We start from the raw sequence: 26524 nt of genomic DNA, 5'->3' as shown, positions 1-26524 counted from the left end.
GGGCCCAGTAACCTGAATCACCATGGGAAGGCAAGAGGATCTCCTTGATCAGGTTTAGGGCTTGTAAAACATTATCTGACTCTTTAGCATGTAAGATACCACTTAAGGTAAAGCAGTAGTAATGATTTATATGAGTGTATATATATGCATATGAAACACTGAGATGCTGTACAGTCCCATTCTATTCTAATACACTGATGTTTTTTGTTCCTTCTAAAAATACTCTGTAACTTTTTTTAAATGTAAAAAGTAAGAGTAGAATTAATCTGTAAAATATGAAATTGGCCACAAAAACGTTATTTTACTCTACACTCAGCTTAAAAACCTTGTGACAATTTTTTGTCTCAGTAGTGTGTTCTTCCTGAAATCTGCACTCCATATTTAATAATCTTTACTGTATACCTAATAAATCATATACTTAAATGAACTGTAAACATCAAAATGAGTTTCACTAGTACAAAAAAGGGAGACAAATCTGCATATTGTTTGCAGTATAGAGTGGGTAGGATGACAGTGAGTGATGAAAGAATGTATCGATGTGGGGGATGATTCAGGCCTCTTAAAATTTGTAGAATAACAATAAGATGGCTTTGACTGTCATCTCAGTTCATTACAAACAGATTTTTAACACTTTTTGATACTTTTTTTTTTTTTTTTTGCATCTGAGTTGGAACTGGTTAAAATTAGAAATGTAACACCAGACTAATGTTCTTGTCCTAGCTATAAATGAGTTCCACAGTAAAACTGTTCCATTTCTTCACCAAGCTTATTCCTGATTTGCAAGAGTAATGGCAGTAACTGAAGTGTACCTTAGGCAAAAGAGCCTGTGTGTCTATCAATATTTGGGTGACTGGCTTATAAAAGGTTCACTGGAACAATGTGCCCTGAAGCAAATGAAGATACCATTTCGTATTAGAGAGTTAGCGACTCACTGTGCAACAAAGTACTGAGTGAATCCAGCACTGCAGTATGCATGCACTCAGAGACTAGAGATCTTCAGAACATTTTCAATGAAACGAAAGTTTGTCAAAACAAAAATATTCAATGCAGATAAACAGTTTTTCATAAAGATTTTATGGAGAAGGTTTTGGGATACATGACTTGCTAAACTGGAACGGCCAAAAAAGACTAGCGATCTCCCATTTGGTCTTGAGAGCTTTCTTCTACCCACCAAAACCAGATACATGAGTTAAAATAAATTTCAAGGGGTTTTTGTTGGTTTTTTTTACTCCACAGGCAATGAAGACGGGAGTTAAAACTTTAACATCAATAAATGCTGTTCTCTAGACATCAGTCATGTACAATCCCTTTCTGGATATACCTAGAAAAAGCGATTTTCCCTATCACTCCTATTGCAAAGCTGTGCAAAAAATGTGGCCATTCAAAACATATCTATGTTGTCAGGTAATTTTGTGGTGGGCTACTGAAAGCTGGTGACTAGCATTAATAGTACTTGGATCCAGTACTCACATCCTATTATTGCTGCTGTAAAAGTGGCAATCCGGTTGGGAGTTATCAGATAAAAACCAGGAATTTGTCACCAATAAGATAAATGGCTAAATTCTATGATAAAGGACATTTCTTCACCCTCCCTACAGTATTCCCTCAACACCCTCCTAGAAAGTTAGTATACCTGATCTATAGGATCCATCTTCATATACAATATAGCCACCCTTGCTTCTCCTTACCCACATGATGGAAACCACAGAGAAAAGCCCTCAGGGGATTACAGATTTACAGCTTCTTAAAGCAAACTTGTCATTTTTAATTCAGGTTAGGTGCCTGCATAACACAAACAATCAGGAAGGAAGCAAACCAGCTCCTTTCAGATGCTGAGAATTCACATGTAGTAATCGGCTTGGGCATACACACTTGGCATTCATACAGATTCATTCTACAGATATGTAATACATGTAACGAGATGGTCATCTATAAATATACATAGATATATGTATCTCAGTATGTATACACATATATGTATCACATTATATACATATTTAAATATACTTTTTTTTTTCAAATGGGTAATGTAGACAGTTCTCAATAAATGGGCTGATAAAATTCATGCCTGATGGAGAACTGCACTGGTTTTTTTCAGTGTGTCAGCACAATATATACGCCTATATATATGTATTCACCCATGTACATCCACATACACTTAATGTACGTATGCATCGTATATGTATAACAGAGCATACAAATCTATGTATAGCATTTGAGTAATGATGTGACAAACATTAGGCACATTGCATTAAGGGGAATAACCCTCGGTTTGGCCTCATAAATCTTTTCCTTTTCTAAGCTACACACTTCATATCTGGAGCATGTGGAAGCATCTTACCTTGCTTCCATTTTCTCTTGCCTCCCGTTCCATCTTGAGATCAGATATTAGGAGAGTCTTGTATTTGTTCTTTCCATTACTGCTGTGATCATCTAGTCTGTATTCTGAAGTCAGCTGAGCAGAGAGGGGACTGTCACTCAGGTTCAGAGGCTGCTCATCCTGCTCCAGATTTGTTTTGCCATTACTGTTGGTTTCTGCCATCTCCCTGCAGTGTGTTCCCCCTGAAGCATTGGAACTGTGTCCCACGGTCTCATTGCCATTAAAACTCTCTGCGGCTGAATCATCTATTAAAAAATATATATTTTCAGTCACATGCCACATCATCATCTCTGTCCAGTTCAAACATAATTTATACCTTCAAAATGTTTTCAAAATAGAATGAAAATTGTTTATATTACTAGCACCAGTACATTTCTGCAAAATGTGCACACACACTCCTCCATGTTTTCAAGTAAAAACTTTATGTAAATCCATAAAATATTACTAAGTTAAGGGAAATTATCTGGGCTGACACCTTAGTGTCACTGTGTACACAAAAGATAAGTATCACAAAGGATTTTTAGGGACAAAGTGACAAAGTCTGCCTTAATCCATCTGCCTGTCCATATGTCTATGTATCTATTTAGATTCTTGTACCATACTCGTTATTGCAGTATTGCATATTTCTGAAATCAACAGAGATGCACATGGTACTGAGAGAGAATCTACTTCTCAGGTTTTAAGGGTGCAGAGCAGCATATGTCATATCCATAAACACCCTCTTGCACAGATACGATGTAAATACATCTGATGTATTCACTGCTGGCAGTAGAGATTATACTGGAAAAGCTGACTCCAAAAAGAAAGATCCTCTCTTCATTTCGTTCGGGTGCTCAATCCCTTTGCTCATTCATTGTTTGTCATACTATATTTAGAAATACTGTTCAATAAAGGATTAAATCATCAACCTGAAAGTTACATCTGAAAACTCTGGATGTGTTGCTGCTACCCCTAAGATTTTACAGCTGAAATGTATGATTAATCTGTGTCTTCACATGCTTATGGGCTTGTGTATACTGTGTTTGTCAGCACTGGAAATTGCAACCTGTGCTACTACTCAGTCCTTTAATTCTGAACAGCCTGGGTGCCAAAAGATTATCTAGTAGAACAATTCATCCTTCAATGGACCAAATGGCAGCAGAATTTGGCCTTACTTCTTGCTCTCTAAAGCACCTTTTTGCTGGCAACTTATATGGTTTTGCTAATGGTGCAAACACCTGCCTAGGGCTCTACAAGCCTATGCTTATCACAGACAGTGGGAAGAAGCAGCTGGAAACAAAACCAGGGAGTTAGCAGCCAGGAACACATACAGATTGAAATTGGAGATACGGGATGAGATGGACCTTAATGTATTAGTACCTTAATATACCATCTGCTCTCATGCTCTTCTAAACAACTTGCATGGAAAAGAAACAAACACATTTATATATACATGGAATGAAAAAAAAAATAAGTATCAGACACATTATCTTTAAAGGATGGGCTTAGCAATACTCATGCTTGAAACAACATGATTAATCATATTGTTGACTCTCCATCATTAATACAGTAAAAAACAACTATTCAGTGCCCTCAGAACATAATTTTAAAAGTGAATAAAGTATTGTATAAATGGGTAATGATCTAATTCAATTAAGTACTCAGAGAGCCATTGACAAGCCATCCTACATCAGTGGCTTGCTCGCTGTACACATCCAACACTGTCATGTCATGAAGTATACAGGACTGGGCACACATTCTGAACATATTTTTCTAAATTGCTTTGTTTTGTAAACCTGTAAAAATAAATCTAGTATAATGCAAATACATAATTTAAAAAAACTTAATTAAAATGCTTTTATTTAAGGAACACTTTTTTGGTTTACAAAATGCTCTATAATTAATGGCAGCAATAAAAAATAAAGCTATGTTTTGGTATGGACCACTTTTAAATTACCTTCTACAAATATAAATGCATACACAATAAAATGCATAATATTCCTAGAATAAGACTTTTAAATGTGTACACCAACCCGACTTGCAACACAGGAATGGAAATGTTCTAATTTAAAAACCTAGGACTGCTTGAGGATTTCAGCTCTGTAAATGAAGAGGGTGAGCATGATTTATCCTTAATAAACTTTCTATCATGCCCTGAGACTTATGTCTTACAGGCCATAACACACTAAAAAGGTTAAAATTCTAAACGCAGTTTCAGAAATAAATACGCAATTTTATTATTCTGAACTAGAAAATGGCATACTAATATTGGGTCTTTGCTTTTTTTAAAGAAAATAGCCATATTTACAACTAATTTTAAAAGCTGAGATATCAGAAAGAAATTCAGATTTCTTTGTTTAACAGAGAAGCACTTTGGTTACTGCTGATTTGTATTTAGTACTGTTAACAGGTAATTGGCTCCTTGATTATCAGTTTAACAAGTGACAGTTTCAAATTAATTAAATCAATTACTGAATTGGTCACTGACTGAGGGATGCTCCTCCCTTTGAACGGCTCAGAAAATTCCCTGCTGTTGGAGTACAGAGAGAAACAAGTGAGTAACAAGAGGATACAGAGACCCACCTAAAAGCTGGGGGTACTGCCTACTCTGCAGCACACAACTCTGATCCCTAGGGAACTTCTGTGCACCTGCACTTGAAGGTTCTGGGCCATGCAGTGCAGAGCAGTCACTACTAGGACATAGATGGCTAAATGGGAATGGTGGAGTAGGAAGAGAGCTATGCCTAGAGCCAGATTCAGGAACAACCAAGTCCAAAACAAGGCTATTAGTTTTCCCTTGTAATCATGAGTAACAATACTTTTTTTTTTTTTTTTTCCCTGTATGATTAATGTTTGACAGCTAAAACTTACACATGTGTGAGAATGTTACAATACAGAAGAAAGAAAACCAACCACATTTTTCATATTTTTTCTAAAACACAACCGTTGAAAAATTCCTGTGCTGAGTAAACGTGGTCAAGCATCACAGTACTTTGAAACAATAATATAGTATTTACATTATTTTTGTCTTTACTTAGCAAAAGCTCAGTTACTTGAAACTCGGTTTCTACCATAAAGTCAAATACCTGCTTTTACAGTCATTTAACCTTGCTTGTTAGAGATGGGAGCTATTGTCTAGTCAGGACGTTCAGGAGAATGGCTACAATGGCTATAAATCACACTTTTGCCAAGTAAATATACATATGTGCTGCCATAAACGAAATCAAGAAAAAAATCCAGTGGTTTAGTGCTAGTAGTTCCTTACAGATGTTACCATCCCTGGGCAGCTGGTCTATTTTTGCCAAGAGTAAGACTACTCTAAAGCAAGAATTTCTGAGGTATCAGAATCACAGACCATATCAGGAATAACTGGTTTGGGGAAAAAGGCAGGAGGGTCCGGCCCAGGAGAGGAAAGGCACGTTCACCCTTGGACATGGGCAGCCACTGCCCCAACATGTGCCAGCCCTGCTCACGGCTGCTGGGATGAGCCACCCCCAGCTCCTGAGCCCGCAGAGACTGCAGGCCCTCACAGCTGCCAAGGGGCAAGGTGGTTTCCTGGAGACCTGTTCCTTGGACCACCCTCCCTGGTGGCAGCTGCCTCTCCGGGGGGCAGGAGGTGTGACCAACTCACGCCTTCAGCCTCCCAGGGCCGCGGCTATCCGCAGGCATCAGCCATGACAGCATATGATAGCCTCATCAAACGCTGCGGTTTGCTCTGGGCAGGACACGTCTCTAGAAACTGTGCACTTATCAAGCCCGTATCCCAGGATGCTGGAAGACTGGAAGCACAACTACAACTGGTTTTGTTACTTAAGCCTGAAAAGGGAGAGTCTGACTGCAAAATGTGTTATGTGTTTCACTTCTGGAAAACTGCCAGCTGGTGCCTCACCTACGCACAGATCCTGCCTCAGGGATTAAAGACCACCACCCCTCAGAGAAAGACTTGAAGAGCAGAGGGAAGGTGTCTTTGGACTGGGCAGTAGCCGCTTTCCTGAAGCAAGGAGTACTGTCCAGGCTTAGGCATGGACTTCTCAATCATGGACGAGTACTTCTTAAACCTCCTGATGTCGAGATCTCCTTCTCCCACCTTGACAGAGCTCCACGCTGATCCTCTGCTCTGACCAACACCCTCTGGACACCTTCAGTCCAAGTACTCTCAGTGTTAGGGATAATTCTTAAAACAAGAACCGCAGTAATTTTCCTACTTCAAGTTAGTTTCTTATTATTCATCCCATTGCATTAGAGCTTCTACATCCCCTTGAGGTCAGCTAGACACAAAGTGGCACTAGCTTTGTTTCTGCACAACTGAGAAGTCCAGGCTCCTGAGAGAAAACTTTCCAGGCTTGTTGCAGCCACCACTGCGTTAGCTTCTCCCCCTGCTTTTGAAGAAAACTTGGAAATAGTGGAATAGACAATGCCAAAGAAAGCCCAAGTAAACAGATGCTCTGAATATGAGTTTTGATTCTCAAAACTGTTGCATCCTTCATTTCAATTAACTGCCACAAACATTTGCATTACCATGGTCTAAACTTCTGCCAAAACCCAGTTTCTTTGTATTTAACACCTTGGATTCTGCAAGGTGATTTCTGTAGCAGTTGATAGTTTAAGGGCACTCTGATTTAGAGCAGAAAACCAGATCTTAATTTATAGAATTGTGTTCTCCTACCAAGTAATGCCTAGGTTTATGAATGGGCAAACAACATACACTGTTAGGATTCAAGATTCTTCTGTTACAGGTTAAAATACAGTTCTTCCACCCAGAGAGAACTCTTCAGACCAGATATGTCAAATGCTCAACACCATTCTCAGTAAGAGCGTTTTTTCAAAGGAAAGCAAGTTGAAGTATGCAGCAAATCTGGATGGAATAACAAGTCCTTCAAACACCATTTTTTCTGAGAGCACAAATTTAAGATCTGAACTCTGATTTAAGTGTCATTGAAGTACTGTGAATCGCAAACCTGGGTACATATATATAAATCTCACTTGTCTCCTTGAGAGAAAAATTTCCAGATGTTTTAAAGGATCTCTTGCACTACTCTTAGCAATCAATTTCATACTATAAATCAAACAGACTTTTCATATTCCTTGCCGGAAAGTTGGGAAGAAGTCAACAAGCCATTCCACATGAAGACAGATCTCTCAATAAATCCTCTCCCTCTCTCAAATTAATTCCCAGGCAGGAATTCAATTAATACTTAGAGTATGCTTAAATAGTTTATATAGCTGAGATTTCAGCTACCTGAAACTTACTGCATATTTTAGTAGTCAGTAATCCATAGTGTTGGCCTTCAGCAATAACAGTAGTAGTGTGGCACACTCGTGCAACCACACAGCCACACGGAAGCTCAGATCTGCTGAGAAGACAACATGGTGATGGGTCAGGGAGCTAAGGAATCCTCCACCAACACTAAGCATGAAGCAAGAGCCCCGTGACACCAAAGCAGCTCTAACACAGCTCCCCTTTTTTGCCATGAAACAAGGCAGATAGCCTACTTTAACTAGAATTTAGAAGAAAAAAAAATGTGGGAAAGGCAATTAACCTCATAGCACCTTTGGCTCTTTTGAGATATTCTGACTACACGGGGGCATTCAACAAGTCAAAACCATTCCTGGTGATAATGAGTCCAATTAATCACACCAAGTAAACTAGGCGATCGTTGGGGCCACTTCCTGCTTTATGAAGCAGAGAGCAGAGAGGGCCACATATGCAGCCCAAACAGACACTGATGCCTGCAGACTCCAAAGTAGTATGCACCCAGGTTAAACGAACACTTTGAGTGGGTTACCTGTCAACACAGCATCTCTGAGAGCAGCAGTTACTGTAAGGTGGGTAACTGCACTTTCTAAAAGGAGGAGATGGGATGTGAATGAGATGAGTGGGATGAGTGAGACCGAAGTTTCTGGCTGTGGAAGTGCAGACTGTCATAAAAACCACTCTTAAAGATCGTCTGCCAAAGTCCTGTACGATGAAGGTTGCTTTAATCTCTTTGGGCTGGACATCACCAGCCCAGACCTTGCTAAACACTGCCTTACACCCTATAGGATTCTGTTTCATTTGAACAGGATCACTTGCAAAAGACAGCACTGCAGACCAAAGACCGATAGACTCCAGACACTTTAGTTACTGTGCTGTTCTTTTTTAACCTTTGGCTTCAGTCATGCAAGTGTTTTATCTTTTCTATGTTAAAACACAACTTTAATGAAAATAATATTTGCTACATAAGCAAACATTTAAAACTAAGTTACATTCCTTCTGTAACTCCACAAACCCAAGGAATGCTAGCAAACTTTCCTAACAGGAACTATTGAAAAAAATGCTCTACTGGCAGCAACTGACGGCAGGCAGTTTTGGGAGAGGAACACCATGCATCAGACAAAAAGTGGTGCAGGGTGCTGACTCACAGAAAATTCTGTAGTATGAAATAATTATAGAGACTTTCTAAATTAACTGATAAAAACGCGAGGTCACACTTCACTCCCACCATTTTTCACAAGGACTGTTTAATACCAATTTGTCACAGTTATGTATTCGGTTACGCTTCATTTACATCACAAGTCATGTTTCAAGCACAAGTTCAATAGATAACTTAAAAGTCAGCCAAAATCAACTATTTCTATTCATCTTCTCTATTTCCTTTCATATTATGATAAAGAGAAGAGGTTCTACTAATGTAGGTATAAAGGTGATTTCACACCCTCTATTATTCGTCTTTTTGTAAAGCATTGGAATGGCCATAGTTGGTCAGATCAAAAATCTGTTTAGTCCAATATCCTATCTCCAGCAGTGGCTATTAGGAGATGTTTAGGGAAGACAATAAGGCAAGCAGATACAATTCTTCCTTCTATGGCTTGCTGAGCCCTTAATAATTTTCAGCTCAAGGTCTTTCTGAGTTGGATTTGGTTTCCAGTAACCTACTGATACTCAACAGATTTCCATGCAAATATCCAGTCTCTCTTTGTACTATGTAAATCTCAAGCACCCTTCTCTGCTCCTCCAAAAAGTTACTGCCACTATTTCTGTTTCCACTAAAATGTCAGTGCTGTGTCAAAGAAACAAGGCAGGAATTAAGAGGCTGGCAAGAAGCTTTCTAGAATACAGAGTGAGGTGATGTGCACAGAGTTCAGTGCCTTCATTCGCAGTGAGACTGCATTTGCTCCACTACAATAACATGTGTTAATCGTCCTCTTCAGCTAACCTCACCAACATCAACAATTTTATGTTTTTCTTTTGATAGCTTTCCTGATGTGGTTGGCTTCTGTGAATTCAGCTATGGAACTCACTACATGGACATTTGAACCTGGAATGTCCATTAGTTTCAGTGTGATGCCAATCAATGAGTCCCTCACTGGTGTCTTCAGTGATGGAGCAGTAAGTCAGGAGCTACTTCATATCATCACTCACTGCATGCATTTATGAAAAGAAAAAGGAACAAAAGCAAACTACAAAACTAATCCTTAGTATTGTCAACAACAGTACAGTAAATTTGATATACACATGCACATACACAGTGGAATCGGCATTAGCCAGGCTGTAAATCTTATTTCATTATTAAACAACTGCCCCAGTAATTCACAGTTTTTCCATGGGTAAATGTCTCTTCTTGTTGGTGCCACAAAACAGGCAGATATGTTATTAATTATAACATTTAATAACAGAAGAGTGAGCAACTGCCACTCCATCAGCAACTATCAGAGAAATAATAGTACTCTCCTGTTAGTCACAGTTTTCTAGAAGGGCTCATTTATAAAGATTCATGAGTGACTGCATGCTTACTTTGCCTGCAGAGCTACTGTCCCTGCATATACACAAAGAGATGAAGCAGAATGGCTACTAGGAGACTACTGCACATGTAAATAACCAATTAAATAGCTCACTGGGTGCATACTATTTTTATTATCACAATGCATCTAGTTTGTACTTGTGCTTTGACATTTCTACTTCAAAAGACAGCCCTCATTGCCCCTTGGGAGAAAAATCTCTGGTTTTCCCTTTACTCAGGAGAAACCTCTAGGGCACCTTTTGTGACAAAGGCTCTGTCAAGCAGTTCTTAATACAGAAAACCTGCAATTCTTCTAAAAGTTTTCATGCTGCTTATAGGATCATACTGGACAGCCAAGATATCTGGGATTGAGAATGTGGCTTAGAGCTCCATCTCTGGACAAGCATTGCAGGAACAAGTCCTCAGCCCGATATCACATGAATGATGCCAGATATATTGCCTTATGACTCATCCCAAACAAGACTTCAGAGCAGTTTATTGGTATGAAGCTAGGAACTGAGGAAGACTGGGAGACAAGCAAGTAAGCAGGGCTCAGGACAGACTAACTCTGACTTTTGAGATTCACTAAAATTCCAACCGTGTACAGAACATACCAGTGACAAAGATATTTGAGACTGCAACATGTTAAGAAGGCGAAAGATAAAGCCTTTTCTTTAACATAAAAAGAGGTAACCTAGGAGATATCTTACCCTCTTCTCTTCCCTGCCCAGCATGGAAGAGGCTTATGCTGCTCTAGCGAAAGGCTGCTGTGGGCAGCAGGAGCTGCCACCGTTCCCGGCAGCAAGAAGTATCTGGTGCAGTGCCAGCAACAAACAAAAGAGTAACACATAGGTGCATGTTTGGTGCCTAAAAATCAATCCAAATGGGGCTGAAAGGAATTACATTAAACCTATCTACCACTTGGACCTAGTGCATGTGTGTGATGATGCATTTTACTTAATTAGGATGTAACCAGAAGACAAAAGCAAAGAGGAAAGATCAAGTTGGAGTCAGTAGAGGAAATACTCTGCAGACTGGATGCCCCAAATACTGTCATTTTAAATAAAGCCCTTTAAAAGTCTAAAATTTAGCCTACCAGCTTTAGTGTGTTGAGTGGGTTCACAGAGTGATATCAGTCTGTACTTTCTTCTGGAGGGGTGAAGCCCTGAGCACAAGCAAGATAAATGATCGCTTGACAGCTCTGCACCCCCTCAGCAAACTGCTGCCTGCTCTTCCATAAAAGCAGCAAGGCTATAGAAAGGCTCGTTACACCCACTCCATCAGTAAGACTGGGAGAGAAAGGGGCAAGTCTTAAGAGCAAACAGAAATGGTGCTTTGAGCTTCACACATTCTTAGCAACATTTAACCCAAAATCTGACTTGGGCTCCCAAACTTTACAGTACAAACTGCTGCATTTGCCTGTCTGCTATATACCTAGCAGAAAACTGAGCAGAAATTTCCTCTTTAAATATGAAAAAAATCATACGCCTGTTAATATTTTGCCTACCACTAGAAGACTACAACGAAGCAGAAATAAGAAAAAAATCTTACGTACCCAACAAAAGAACAGAAAAGCATTGAGAAAAGTTATCTATATATGCCCAAATGTAGGAAAACCAAGAGTTCTGCAGTTCAACAAACACTGCTATTATATTTTAAGTTTCATTTTTGAACCATTCTGAAGACTTGCAAGCATTTTTTACTTTACTTGTAATATATTTACATGTACATTTACATGTACATATGTAATTATATATATTTGTAATGTAGAAGCAGTCTCCGTAGCTATAACGTTGCTATTTAGGTGCATAAAACAAAGAGTAACTACGTTAAAAATGCCCTGTCAGCCCAGTATTTTGGGTACCTCTAAAATAATGAAAATAGTTTGAGTTGACTGCATAACTTCCAGTAATAATATTTCTACAAATAGTTCAGATTCATTAGACCCTGCATGATCAGGTTTGTACCTCTAGAGTTCATGATTTAAAAATGGCAATGCATTTTTTAAAAAAATATTTTTACACAGAGAAGTAGAGTTTAAAGAATTGAATCAAGTAAATTAAAACCATTTTATTGTTGTTTACAATTGCATACTAAAAGCTAGGACATGAAAAATGCTTCATAACGAGACGTGAAAGCATTTCTTACCATGTTCATAATTTTTTCTAGTTTTCATTTGATAATGTTAGTAAAATCAACTGGCTTTTACAAAAGATTTGGTTTTCACTCTAGAATAATTCTGTCACATCCTTTCCAAGCACTTCTCTCCAGTCACACTAACATACATGGTTTCAGAAAAATTTCGTAAGTCAGCAGAGTAAAATAAGTACCTCTGATATTCAAATACTGAAATTCAGTTTAAAAGTAGGTAATAAACATGTAATTGGGAAAAACTAGAAGAAAAGTATGTGACTGTGAAGAAGGAAATCACATCCTTTGTACTTCATCACAGTTCTGGCATTACCGACAGTGAACTAAAACTTCCTTGATATATTAGGGAATTGGTGAACCTGAGAAGTCAGAACACTAAACATCCAAGTTTAAGACTCCATTAGGATTGCCATTTCCTTATTTAATGACTGTGATGTAATTTACATTTTTGTTGAGACAGAGTGTCAGTGAGTCAAGTGTAATCATTTTGTTACAGCTAAACTGCAAGTTTAGAAATTCGATGAATTCCAGAGCTTAGAAAGCTGCTGTTACAAACTTGAGCAAATAAGTATGTTTGAGTGATATAAATTATATGTCCCTTTTCAATTCAGTTTGCTTTTTATTGTATCACTTTAAAATGCTTATGGATGCCCATGGCAGCATGTACATTACTGTCTCCTGATTTGAGTATGCCTTTGGTAACTGCAGTAAGTGGCCTCCTCACTGCTTGAGTGAAAACAGTATTCTGGTCACACGGGGCAACACTTGATAACAAACCTGATGGCCTTTCTCCATCCAGCAAGCAATCATTTTAAAATGTTACGTTCCATTGTGTTTTCCTAGTATTATTTTTCACTGTACCAAGTGAAAGTTAAAAATATTCAGCATCCACAAAGCTAAGCACCAGCCCAAACACCAGAATGCAAAAGTTGACAACAGACATCAGTGCTAAGGAAGCTTTACCTGAACAAAATATTGCTACTGAGGTAAAGAACATAAGCATATTGCAAGTCTCCCTAGCTTGTTGATTACAACTACAGCATCAAACAAAAGGGGGGGGGGGGGGGGGGGGGGGGGCGGGGATAAACAGTGCTGATGATTGACCTCCCTTCATCAGTCTGAAAAATCTGTCTGCATAGTAAATGCCAAAACTGCCATGAAAGATGCACTGGCATTATCATATGCATGGCACTAGAATAGTCTTGGAAGTTTACAGTAGTTACTTTTTTTTTCCTACCAAGAAATCACAGGGTCCAGGACAGCAGAATCCCAAATCATGTAATATATCTTGGGTTGAAAAATGGCAAATTCACAAACTCTGTCCACAAACATCCATGATTTTAGGTCTCTGCCACCAATTGTGTGATATCAAGCAGAAGACAGCAGACTTCCCATGAGGTTTTAATACTACAACAAGGTCTCTTCTGCCTTCATTAAATTCACCACTTTTAAAACCCAACCACCTCATAACACTACAGATAGACATGTTGACTCCCCATTTGACTGGCAAAATCAAAACATGCTTTCCTTTTCAGAAATTACTTTTGGCAAAGATAAAACATGCTCTTTCCTTTTCAGAAATTATTTTAAGCACAGACATCAAAGTCAATACATTCTTTTACAATTCCCAAAATATAGCTGAGCATTTGTCTAAAAATGGACTAGAATAAGAGGTATCTGAAGACAAAAATAAATGATTTTGCTAGATGGTCTGTCAGCGCATTATCTCTTGCAAACCAAGTAACTATGGTTCAATGTCCACAAACTTCACGAAGCCCAAAGTACCTTATAGATGGTTCTGGCACATCCACTGCCATTCCTCACTGCGCACTTGAAACCTTCACTGCCAAGCCACCTGACTAAGTAATGCTTCTCTTGTTTCGAACTTTCCCTCCCACTGCAATGCAGCAATCTGCGCTTGGCGGGGAGCAGAGCAAATATGAGAGGGTGCATTGAACAAAAGTGTAAATGAAAAATGGGAAAAGTTGAAAACTATTTATGCTTGAAAACATTTGCATGAAGACCATCATTTTACAGTTCCTTTCTGAGATGCTAATGCCAACAGAAACACTATGGCTTCTCGGTCATAATACTATTTTAGTAACTTTCAAAAACTTTCTTCTCATTAAAGGCCGTCGGTTTGCCCTTGCTGAAACATCACTGAGAGGCAGCCCCAAAACCAGACTACTCAACAAGGCCAGAAAGTAGAGCAAACAGAATACCACCTTTCAGAGAGAATCCATGAACTGCTTTGCAGTTCTTTGCAGACTGGAGAGATTTCTCAAGAAAGAAAATAACTAGTTCATGTTTCTAATTCACTTAAAGGCTTTTGGTAGCCCAGCAGGATTCAGCAATGGGACAGTCCACACACAGAGTGTTTGCAGCACGTGTTTTTCCTGTGCTTTACAGTATTGCTGAGGTACCATTACTGATGAAAATTAAGAATGTTTTAATCACAGCAAATCAGTCCTATTCTCACTAAAATTCTGACAATTTATGTACCGATTGTTGTTAAAGGTCAGAGCACTAGAAAGGGAAAGAATAAAACCATACCAGAGTCCAACTGCAATACCTGCTTGGTCTTCTTATAATATGGGATTGGCTGAGAATGAAGGGGGGGAATAAAATTGTGAGAAACTACCATTTGCTGAGCTGCCCCAACAGAACTCTGTGTGGAAACCAGCAGGCTACTCCTGGTAAACAAAGTATCCTGCCCACAGATGATATTCTCAGTTACAAAGCTAGCTAGGGGAGGAAGGGGCAGCCTAGAGCAAGAGCACTTAACAGAAATGCTTGTTGTTATTTTAAATAACAAAGTAAAGGACAATGACATTGCAAAATCTGCTGTGTAGTTTCTTTCCCCTTTAAAATCCATAAACAACATTATTTGCCCCATGATACACTTTGTATTTTGAAGGGATCATCATTGTATAGCTACTTTAATCTAACTGAAATGCACATTGGAAACAGAAACAGCTGTATGACAAACAGCTGTATGCCAAACCTGTTCCCAAGCTTTCAGAAAAGTTGGAAAATATAGAGTATTTGCAAAAAACAATGAAGAGAATGAGCAACAGTTGCTGATAGTCTTTCTCCTGCATAAATAAACTTTAAATGGCTATCAAAACAACAGAATCCTAGGAAGTTTTTTCAAATCCCAGATCATTGCTTTGCAATTCTTATCATTACCTTCATTAACTGATCACCTTTCTTCCTAAATGACAATTATATATCAATTCTGAAGGAACTGTGTATTCCAGTTTTCCAGAAGCTTGATTTTTTTAGAAGCAGAACACAGATCTGAAGATGGGTTTGAGAATAAAATAAGCTTATTAGTTCTGAGTTGTTACCGTTGGATCAAGTGGAAAAGTTATGCATGCTGCAAAGGGAAACACATGGTATCAATCTGAACATGAACAGAATGTCATTTATAATAACTATTACAATCTTGGTGGGCTGTTATCTTTTATATCCAGTATAAAAGCAAACAATCATACCAATACTCAACAGCATGAAATGCCTAGTGTGTCCTCCTTCACAGAACACCAGCAGATCTTTCCTTTTCTGCAATTACAAGTAACTGCCACCAGAATAAATAATACAATCAGTGCAATAACAGAAAAAATAACCTCATGGAAAGATGGCAAAGGTAAACACACTACATTCAAATCTATTAATTGCACTTCCAACACAAATTTGGGTGGAAAAGTTTGTCGTTGATGGCACCTAGAGATGTTCTAGGTATGACAGTTTCCTTATTCTGCATATAGGAAACCACAGAAACTTCAGAGCTAGGTATTTTATTGGTCCAAAAATCACAAAATAATCTGGGCAAAGCATAATTTTACTACCCCTGATTAAGCGAGCGTAACAGGCTCCAATAGACAGAAAACACTGACACAAACCGACTGATCATACTATGTATGTCAGTTCAGGTACTTAAAGGCATTTCGGCTGTCTAGCCAAATAAATGGTTACCATCTTTGATTCTCCAACACATGAACAAACACATTTTGGAGGACTCAAAAGACAGTCTTTCTAAAAGAAAAACCCTCTCTTTATTAACCTCTGAAGCATTTAGAAGGCAGTCTAAGTATATCATCTTCCTCTTTAGAAGGTTTGTAATACCTCAAAGATAATCTTGGCATTCCCCTTTATGCAAAGAGATACAGTTTTTCAAGTTCCTGATCCTGTCTCCCCAATGCTAGCTGAAGTCCCAGAACAGTGGGATACGGACTCAGTGCCTCTTTCCTGTTGCATGCACATTACCAGCAGAGTGAAGAAGAGAAAAATACAGTTACCAATGATGCAGAAAATACCTAAATTCATTTAAGTCACTGCACTACTTGATTCAGATCAGAGGTCTGAACCTACATCTCTCAAACCCAGGAAAAACGTTCTGTGAGGCTTTTGGACTTTTGGTCCAAAATCTTTCAGGCTGAACTTGTGAAGCCTTTGAAGATTAAAGTTTTGTCAGAACTGCTTTCATTTCAACATTATCCTCTGTTTAAGAACACCTGAGACAGCTCTAATTTGGAACATCTCCAACAAATGGCAAAAAACACTTGACAAATGTGGTGAAAATCACTGGTATGGAGTCCCTTTTATGTGAATGTCATCACTGGATTCTCAAGCAGTCTGTTTTCCCAGAACACATTTCTTTTTAACTTCAGCACTGAAATGCGCAGTTTCCTACACTATGAGTCCCTGCCAAACTCAACACCACAGCTGCTGCTGCAGGCAATTAAGATAAAATGGTGTAGAGTAGAGGGAGCAGAGGCTGAGCTTTTGTATTGGAAGTGGACTTAGAGGCAGCACATTTGCAGACAGTAAAAGGACCGGTACTGTTAATGCAATTTCTTCATCATGTGGTAACCACAATATGAGCCATTAAAAATAATCTTCAGTAGTTTATGCAGTAGCAAAGAGCAGAATGGAAGGACATTAGTGAGTATCATGGCACTCTTCCATCGGACTTGAATATCCAAAACACAGTTTTGATCAGACCCCATCTGGTTTGCTGCTGGCTGAAAGCATTCACAAATTACGGGTGCAAACAGGATTGCTGCTGTTGCCATCAACCCACACATACAGTAGTTGTCTTCTCCTCTGCATGTTTCAGAAAACAATTTCAACCACAATGATTAAAGAAATGACAGTCGAAATGACTGATTATCCACCTAAAGTCAGACCATTAAAGGGGTCCACAACAGGATACAATAACTAATCTATTGTCAAGGATAAATATGCAATGAGAAATTAAAATGCACTACATATGAAAAGATTGATCACTCAAATCTTGAGCTCATATTCATTCTCTTATCCCCTGTAAAACTCCAGGTGGACTCTTCTGGCAACAGAATGATGGAAACGCTGGGTTCCACTGCATAATTTTCTACTGCCATTGTAATTTTGATATTTGGAATCTAAAATAAACCTCAGCATTGCCCTAGAGGATGCATTTACACCCCTCATGCTTCTTGTAGCCATCTGCTGCCAGTGCCTCACAAATGACCTCTGGAGAAGACTAAAAAATTCAGTTTGCTATGGCTAACAGCATACAAAACTACAATAATGGAGCTGCAACAAGAACAATTCCATTCCTTTTAGTATTAGGGCCATCCACCAGGCAGCACGTAGTATCTCAGCTACAACTACAAACAGAAAATTTGCCCAGGAAGTCTTAGTTTCTCTCCCTTTGTATTTGGCCTGGCTAAAAATTAACATTGCTGGTTTGCTTAGCTCTTCAACTAGTATAAAGAACTTACTATGCAGAAAGCCATAAAGCCAGCAGCACAGCACTGAGAAAGCTCTTGTTAATTAACTGCTATAAGGCTGGCCAGACAAACATCATACACAGAGCTGAAATCTACCTTTGGATGCATATGATCGTAATCTCACTAGAGTCAACAGGAGCCAGTGTGTGCAGTGTGGGAAATAATTTAGTCCATTAAATTCATGCGATTTACATACAATTAGTTGCTTCAGAATCTTACTTTTGAGTAGAAAAAGAAGATAAAGGATGTTTAAAGTGATCAAAATATTCCCATGTGGCTGGCTATTGCTGTTTCAAATTAAGGCAAACTGTCAACACAAAAGATATTTTTTAAATCGTTGCAGATTTGTTTAAACAAAAGAAAAATACAAGTAATAATCAAAATATTTGAGTTTATGTTTAAAGACAAAATCACAATAGATTTAAACTTCCTGCTTCAACTGAAGATACATTTCTGTCATTGAGGGCCACTTCTGGTACCTTCAAATTGGCCATTTACAGTCTCTTTGGAAACTTGACATACATACACATTCGTTTTAAAGGAATTAAAGAGGCAGAGATGCCTCAGGAAACAAAATGCTTTGCAACCAAGAAAAAATATCATCACTATTACTGTTTTCTTACTAAAATGTCAAGGATAAATCTCTGATATGGAGAGACACATACATTGTGTGTAAAGTTTGTACATAGTATAAACTTGTGCTTTCTTTTTTTTGATTTAATGAGAATACCAGCAGAAAGATCCTTGCTGGGACAGAATAGAGTTTGTGATTTTATCATATCTGTGGATGTTAAAAGCCAGCCAGGTTCTGTGAGGCACAGCATATCACCCGGGAAGTGCTGAACATCTTACCTATTTTTCCCTGAATGAATATCTCAGTGAAAGAGGGACAAATTGTTAGTCATGAATTCCAAATGGAGGTTGTAGGCAGAAGCTGTGCTGTACAAATTTTGGGGGTTATTTTTGCAATGGTGAGAAATTTTTCAAGGAAAGAGAGTGACACACTATTAATACTTTTCAGATTGGTGTTACAACTTAAAACCTTGATCTGGTGAATCGGTACATACATTAAATCATCCTAATTACTTTTATACATGGAAAAGACACATCAGAGAGTGCTACATTAGCCAGTTCAACATCTAGTCAGCAGACAGCCCGAACACTAGGACACAGTGGCACAGGGAGAAGGCAGTTCAAGAAGAGGGCAGTACCTGTAAGGAGCAGGAATGCAGGGCAGAAATGGAATGATGATAAAAGACTAGGCAGAGGAGTGACCCACTTCTGTGGAGAAGCCAACGTTCTCACAACAGGAGAGTGCTGTAAAGAAGCCCTCGCAGAACACGCTACATCTATTGTTTTTAAGAGTTTAGGAACTCTGAGTTTTTTGTATACATCAAGCAGAGTCATCTCTGCTTTTTAGTTTCTGAAAACTCAAGGAAATTAAATTTATTTAATCGAAACAGTTTATACAGAAACTCCCTCAAGTTTGGAGGCCTGGACTCCTCAGCGTGAGCAGTCTCTACCAGTCCTACCTGCCTGTGTATGATACAGTCCCACTGCTCCAAGGAGCATTGACATCCCTTTCTTAGAAGAGAATGCAATGCAGGTTATGGATTTGGGTGCATGCTTTGAACCTCACTGCACTTCCCTCACATGCAGTTAGTCCTGTTTAGAGTTGGTGCTTAAAGATGTCTAGAAATGCAGATAAGGAATTCAAGTCCCTTTGTGAAAACTCAGTCCTAATAAAACTTGGGCCAACTCCCTAAAACCACATATTTTGCAGCGGACAAAATAAGCTGAGACAATGTTTGCCCAGCCAACATTATTCCACATACAAGTTAAATGCTGGAGAAAAAAAAAAAAGGGAAACAAATCATGACTTTGAGATAAAAAACTTCCTGGCTAGTTAGTTCAACAAAAGGACGCACAAGGTGGAAAATTTGTGCAGCTAACCATCTAAAATATTTTAACAGATGTAAACAGCTACGTTAAAAAGCGTTACTCTAAAACACAGCCTCACAGAGGTAGTGACAATATACAAGCAAACCTCTGAGAAATGTGTTATTTTATCACAGAAGGGACTTTTTAATCAGTGATTTAATTTGATGGATAACAAACAATAATTTCTTAAGTGTTCTTTCTAATGAAAAACATCTATTTGATGAATTTCCTTTTACCCTGATCCCCGCTTTACTTGGCACTTGTGTGGATTCCCTGTCACCCATATGTCTACCACAGATTCAAGGGCCAGCCTAAATAATGGCTTAAAGCAGGGGTCCTCAAACTACGGCCTGCGGGCCGGATACGGCCCCCCAGGGCCCTCAATCCGGCCCCCGGTATTTACAGAACCCCCCGCCGGGGGTTGGGGGGGAAACCAAGCAGCCGCAGATGACTGCCTGCCACTGCATCCGCGCGCTGGCCCCCTGGTTAAAAAGTGTGAGGACCCCTGGCTTAAAGCTTCCATACCTTTTGTGTTTATTTCTATAGTCCTCCATATAATAGGTGTACGCTACGGCTACTTTTGTTTTCAACTACAAAGACGACAGGCATTGTCTTTGCTCTTACTATTTGGTAAACCAGCCAAAAATGAGGAAGTTTTCAGGCAAGACTGCTCTTACACTAACCAATCTGGAGCTTATGTGTGATTCTTTCTGAGCTGCCCTGGGAGGGAGGAGGAAAAGAAAAAAACAACTATCCCTTTACTACCTATTCCATGGACCCAGGTCACTGGAAAGGCAACACAGAGCTCTTTCATTATATCAGTGAATCTGCCTTCCCTTTTTACTCTACAGACACACATAAAAATACAACATATGCTGTTTCTTTAAGCAGACTGAGTGTGTTTATTAGGTTTTTTTGCAACAATAAACATTTTACATAGAAAAAAAATACCTATCCTTCAAGGTGAAAACAGGTCTTTGAATTCCTTGGTGTTATATTATCATGAATCACTAACGGGCCTCATTAAAACAAACACCCCATCTGTCTGCCTACGTATATGCATGTATGTATTGCAGAAACACACAAGCACACATAGATTTTATACATGTAAAACACATATGCAAAATAGATCTAAGCTAGAGAATACTGCTATATATGAAATAACCATTAAATAATGATAAAGTTATTTTCTGATTAAAAACTCAACAGAAAAAGCATGCATACTAAAAATGTAAAAATACATAGGCTGAACATATAAACTGCTGAAAAAAATAAGTTTAGGAAAAGCTGACAGTAATAAAAAGCAGACAGTTAAAATCTTACTGCAAACAGTCTAGTTTAAAGCTGGGAGTCTTGAGCATCTATTAAAGTTAAATTCAGGACCATATCAAAGAAAGGCAGAGCATCAAAATAACCAGAAATGGAATAGCTAGAATAACTTCTGTTTACAGCAAGAAAACAAACACACATATCACACGCTGCATCATGTCACACACCACCTTAATTTAGCTACAGTAAAATGAGTTTTCCTCAAAGAAAAGCTTGTATTATGACTATACCTTTAAAAAGCTCATGTTTTCTCTGTTTGGGTTTTAATAGGAAGAAAAAACAAGGTTGTATCAGGAGCTGTAAATTTTCATGCTTAATCTGATAGTTCAGCACTTTTGCAGTTGAGTTTGCAGCACACGCAGATCGGTTTCCTCATGCTTTCCCACTTATTTTTCAGCACACAGGAATTCTTAAGCACGCCACACCGTGCATACACAATTTGTAAGGCATGCTCATCGTCACTTGTTCAGCTTTATGCACCAAAGGAGACATGCTTCAGGCTTCTAGGTGCACATCTCACAATGATGTTTTAAAATTTTATCACCTAGTTTCCAGGGAACTGAGGCTTTGAATCTATGTTTGAAATACCACCTGAACGGGTGAAACATATTGGTATTCCACACACAGCCTCCTGCTGTCATTCCACTGTTGGCATGGGACAGTCTTCACCAAGACTTAGAAAACCTCATTCAATATTCCTCTCTGGAGGATCTGACACTTACTGTGAATTCTGCTCTTCAACTTAAATACCAGTGTCTGTGGCAGGCCAATTCTATCATTGCAGATACAGCATCCCTCAGGCGAGGTCCAACCTTTCTCTTGCAGTGCACCCAGGGATTAGCTTGACTTCCCCTAAATTCTCTCCAGTGCACAGTACGAGCTAATCTTTCCTGTAGGAAGCAGGAGATGGGGTTGCCATGACAACAGAGCACATTCTAGCAGTGGGACCACTGAGATGAGCTGAAAAGACGACAGTGAAACATGCATTCAGTCTTCCTCCAGGGCTACGGGCTCCTTCCTCCAGGATTTAATTCCCCTGCAAGTTTACTGACAGGCTAGGAGGTTGATTAGCTATGTATTTTGCTACGGGGAGATTGCTAGTTAAGAATATGGTTGAGAGATCATAGCATTATTTAATGAAACTGCCATTCCTGTTTACGTTAAATTGCTGATTTTATAAGCAGCGTGGCTGCTTTTAAACCACGACTTGTTCAGACACATCAGTCCTACACTTAGTCCACGCTTAAATCTCACTAACATAGAAAGAAAGAAAGTCACTAGCTGAGTCCTGTGATTCAGCTTTGGTTTTCCAGCATATTAGGCACACAGTCTTTCTTTAATGACTTTACACTGGTACACGTACATGAACACAAAGAGCGCAGTATAACATCTGTGTTTGAAGCTCAAAGGTTTGTGCTGATGGGGGAGGGGATACCGAGAAAAGCAAATCACAGCAGCCATGTGTCTTACACAAACGACAAAACAGCCACAATGAGATTTGGGAGCCCTGTTCATCAGGCAAAAGAAAACTGAGTAATCCATACTGTAAATATCAGCTATTTACTGCCCCAGAATAATGTCTGGACCCGACGCTTTAAACATTTTTTTCTCAATGAGAATAACAGAAAGCTTTTATAGTTCCTGCATTTCAATTATTTACACATTTTTAATTGTTCAATCAAATTTTCATGCAAAGGGTTTTTCTTTGTGTTTTAATTTCTCTTACAAAACCACCCAACATATTATTGTGTTAAATTCCTGGAGGCTGCAGCATCTTCTGTTATTTCAGACACAAGCATGTCCATCTCAGTGAGTCTTCACACTAAAGAAGTAGCAACTGAGAATGTAAGGCCAGTCTCTCATCATGTTTTTAGCTGTGCTTTTGCACAGAACAGATTCCTTCCTCCTTTGTGCCTTCACTCTTGAGCATGTAACATATGTGGCTACACACATAACACCTCATCAACAGGGAAGATACACCAGTCCCCTCGGTATCTGTACTGGCTTGACCTATCTGAGTCTAAAAGAGCTGCAGATGAATCAAATCTACATCATCTGAATCCATTTCTCTCTCTGGAAATTTTAAAAGAAAAGAACCTCCATGAGTGTCTGACACATGAACGAGAAAGAGCCCAGAGGCTGAATTTAGCCAGAACTCCTATGGGTAGGGAAGTGACGGGTGGGCAGGCAAACCAGTGGGCAGATGTATAACAGCTTTCCCTGTACAGCCAGTTATACAGGATATTTGGCAGATTAGTCCCAACTAACTTCATCTCAGCAAACCACATAAGGCCGGGAATAAGGTTTTGGTCGGAGACGAAAGGTGCCTTCTTGGGGAGGCACCTTGCTGCCTGCAGTGGGTAAGGAAATGGTTGGGAAGTCTGGGGGGATGGGGGCATGAGGGAGCCCAGGTCAGGATGCCCAAATTATCATCAAATCACTGTTTTTTTCCCTGGTACTACACTAAATGGATTTACAGTGAGAACCCCCAGACAAAACCCACACGATTTCTTTTCCATGGCTGGGCAATACTGCGCTTCTGTAACCTGGCAAAGCATCTCAGTGTTACACACTTCTTGCAGTTTTACCTTCATTTGGATCTTAGCATGTGTCAGAAATACACATGCACAAAAGAGTATCCCTTAGAATCCCCTGGCTCTGACTCATCCTACAGCTCACTATGAAAATGAATTACACCACACAGTATAGCACCTGTATTTATTACCATCTAATTAGCGTTAGGTTTTGTTGGGGTTTTTTTCCTCCACTTTTCCACTCATGTTCTATGCAACTGGAGAAATGCCAAATCATGTAAGCGACATATGGTTTTGCTTTTGAAATCATCCAGCCAGAATCCCAAATACTGAAAAATCTTTGGCTAAATAATTTTCAGCTTGAGAGACAATATTTTACACCCTCAATTCCACTGGGAAACACTGATATTTGTAGGCATGCAAACTGGTTTTGAGGAAAAAGGGCATCTAATCAGATGTTGGATGATACAGATTTTTCCTGTTGTATGCTGTGTCCTCACAACGTGAAAAGAACAGTTTACAGCAAGATTAATGCTGTGAAAAAACCTAAACTACTATTACGGTTAATAAAAGTGAAGTTCTGTCTCTTTATTTCTTTCGCAAACTATGACTGTAGAAATCAGTAAATATTGCCCTTAGAATGCAAACATTCATTTCTTAATGCTTATGCGCAGGAACTTCCATTTAATAACACTGAATCTTGTGTTTCTGGAAGTTCAGTCTTCCAATCAAATGCAAGTAATATGTTCCTTTACTTGTCAGATAGGAAATGGATTGCCCTGCCAGCACCCTAAACAAGTAGCACCCAGTTACGAAAGTGGGTCAAATTAACTCTGACCATCTTCTTCCTATTTCTGGCTGAAACTTCTTGGGTTTTATTTCAGATGAATACCCAAATCACTCCCTCAGCAGGAACACACCCTCTCACACACACGTGGAGAAACAGAAGCAAAGTTCAGAGATCTCCTAGAACATCCAAGAAATGCTCACAGGTATCCCTACTACATACATATATCCCTGGGTATACCCAGGGAAAGGCAACTGTTTTAATGAACACAGATGCAGCTTGCCAGAACAAGGAATAAGATAAAATGAAAGGTGATGACATATATTTAAGCTATCTACTATAATTAAAGAACACCACATACGTGTGACATAGTAGGATCAAAGAAGCACACTTCTAAGGCTCAAGTAGAGTAACCAGCTCTAGGTCCTTAGCAGAAACAAGCTGCTCCCACTGCTCTCATAGGTCTGCTCTATCTTTTTCAAAGGCAGAGTCTACCTTTATCAAGGTTGGAGTCTGAATTTTGCCCTTTGTCTACCCTCTTGCTTGGGAGAGGGATGATTGGTGAATACACAACAGCCACTTTTCAACAGGACACCCACAGTTTAAAGACAAGACGTGGGAGCTCAGAAGACACATCCTGTCCTACGTTTCTGCATGAATTCACAGCTTTAGCCACAAATGAGGAGTCTGAGGATTTCATGTCGAAAATAAAAACAAAAAAAAAAAGACAGGAAAATAAAACTATATATAGGTTCAACATGAAAAGCTGACATGAGAAAGTGAAGGTTTCTGTTTTGATTTCCTGTCCTTTTCTTTACTATGCTTAACTGTGAAATCACTGTTGAATTCTCATTTTTATTATACAGTTTCTGTACATAGCTGTTCACAGTCCTTTGAAATCTGTGGATGAAAGGAAATACCAATCTTCTTTTTAAGAATGGTTCATTTGAGATTAAACAGTGCTAAATGCTGAGCCCTGAACAAAAGGTTTAAGCACATGTAAGTCTTGCTGAAATAAAGCAACAGTGCCCAGTACTTTACAGGATCAAACCTGTGATTTGGGGTTTTTAAACCCCTAATTCCCTATCCTTTCCTTTCTCTTTTCAAATGTATCTTGCTAAGTCAGATCCTGCTTTTGTCAGATGAATTCCTTATATGAAACAGTGAGTGACCTTCAGTCCTAGTGCAGTGATAAATCAAGAAGAAGCCTACACCAGTGCAAGCTGTACCACCCCCCTCTGACAGCAAACACTCAGTTTTCATATTCTAAACACAGAACTAACGGTGCAGAGCTAACAACTGGAATACACCTAAATACGTAAATGAAAAAGAAAATTTTTGCTTTTACACTGTAAGACTGCTCTTAAACACAATTTTATTTTTGGAAAAGTGTCATATAATTAAACATTTTCCTCCTGTAATTTTATCCCCTGGATCACACAGGCAATCAGGACCTATTCTGGTACCTCTTAGATCTTTTTTCTTTACCTGTGGTTGCTCCTAATTCACTAACTTTACTCAAGGTTTACAAATAGGACTAGGTATGAGCAGAATCAGTGTTCAGGAATTTTGAATCAAATGATTTTGTAAGTAATGACACATTTCAGGAGATATGATTTTTTTAATATGCAAAATGATAAAAAATACTGTGATTTCATTCTAATAACCAAAGTAATTTATACAGAAAACTTAAAACTGCCTGTACCTTTAAAAGTGTCATATAATTTTGTCTTTTTAAGCAAATGCCTTACATTTGTGTAAGTAATGTAAGGAATGTAGTGCCAAATGTAGAAGTACTCATTGAGGGATAAGCTACCCCATTGTGAGACATGGTCATTAAACAACATTAAACTAAATTATTTCTACACTAAAATCATGAACAAAAG

At 38.9% G+C, this 26524-nt stretch overlaps 1 protein-coding gene across 4 annotated transcripts in view; it reads right to left on the bottom strand.

Moving 5' to 3' along the window:
• Positions 1 to 26524, bottom strand: part of NOL4 (nucleolar protein 4) — a 201352-nt gene that overhangs the window by 83026 nt on the left and 91802 nt on the right. For all 4 annotated transcript variants that reach the window (XM_056333150.1, XM_056333152.1, XM_056333151.1 and 1 more), the window contains exon 6: positions 2342 to 2625. In XM_056333150.1, coding sequence (XP_056189125.1) covers positions 2342 to 2625 — 284 coding nt within the window. The remainder of the gene's footprint in view (positions 1 to 2341; positions 2626 to 26524) is intronic.

The sequence above is a fragment of the Falco biarmicus genome, chromosome 3 (assembly GCF_023638135.1).
Source record: "Falco biarmicus isolate bFalBia1 chromosome 3, bFalBia1.pri, whole genome shotgun sequence".
NCBI lineage: Eukaryota > Metazoa > Chordata > Aves > Falconiformes > Falconidae > Falco > Falco biarmicus.
Note: the sequence above shows the minus strand (reverse complement) of the source record. Positions and strands in the feature narration are given on the sequence as shown.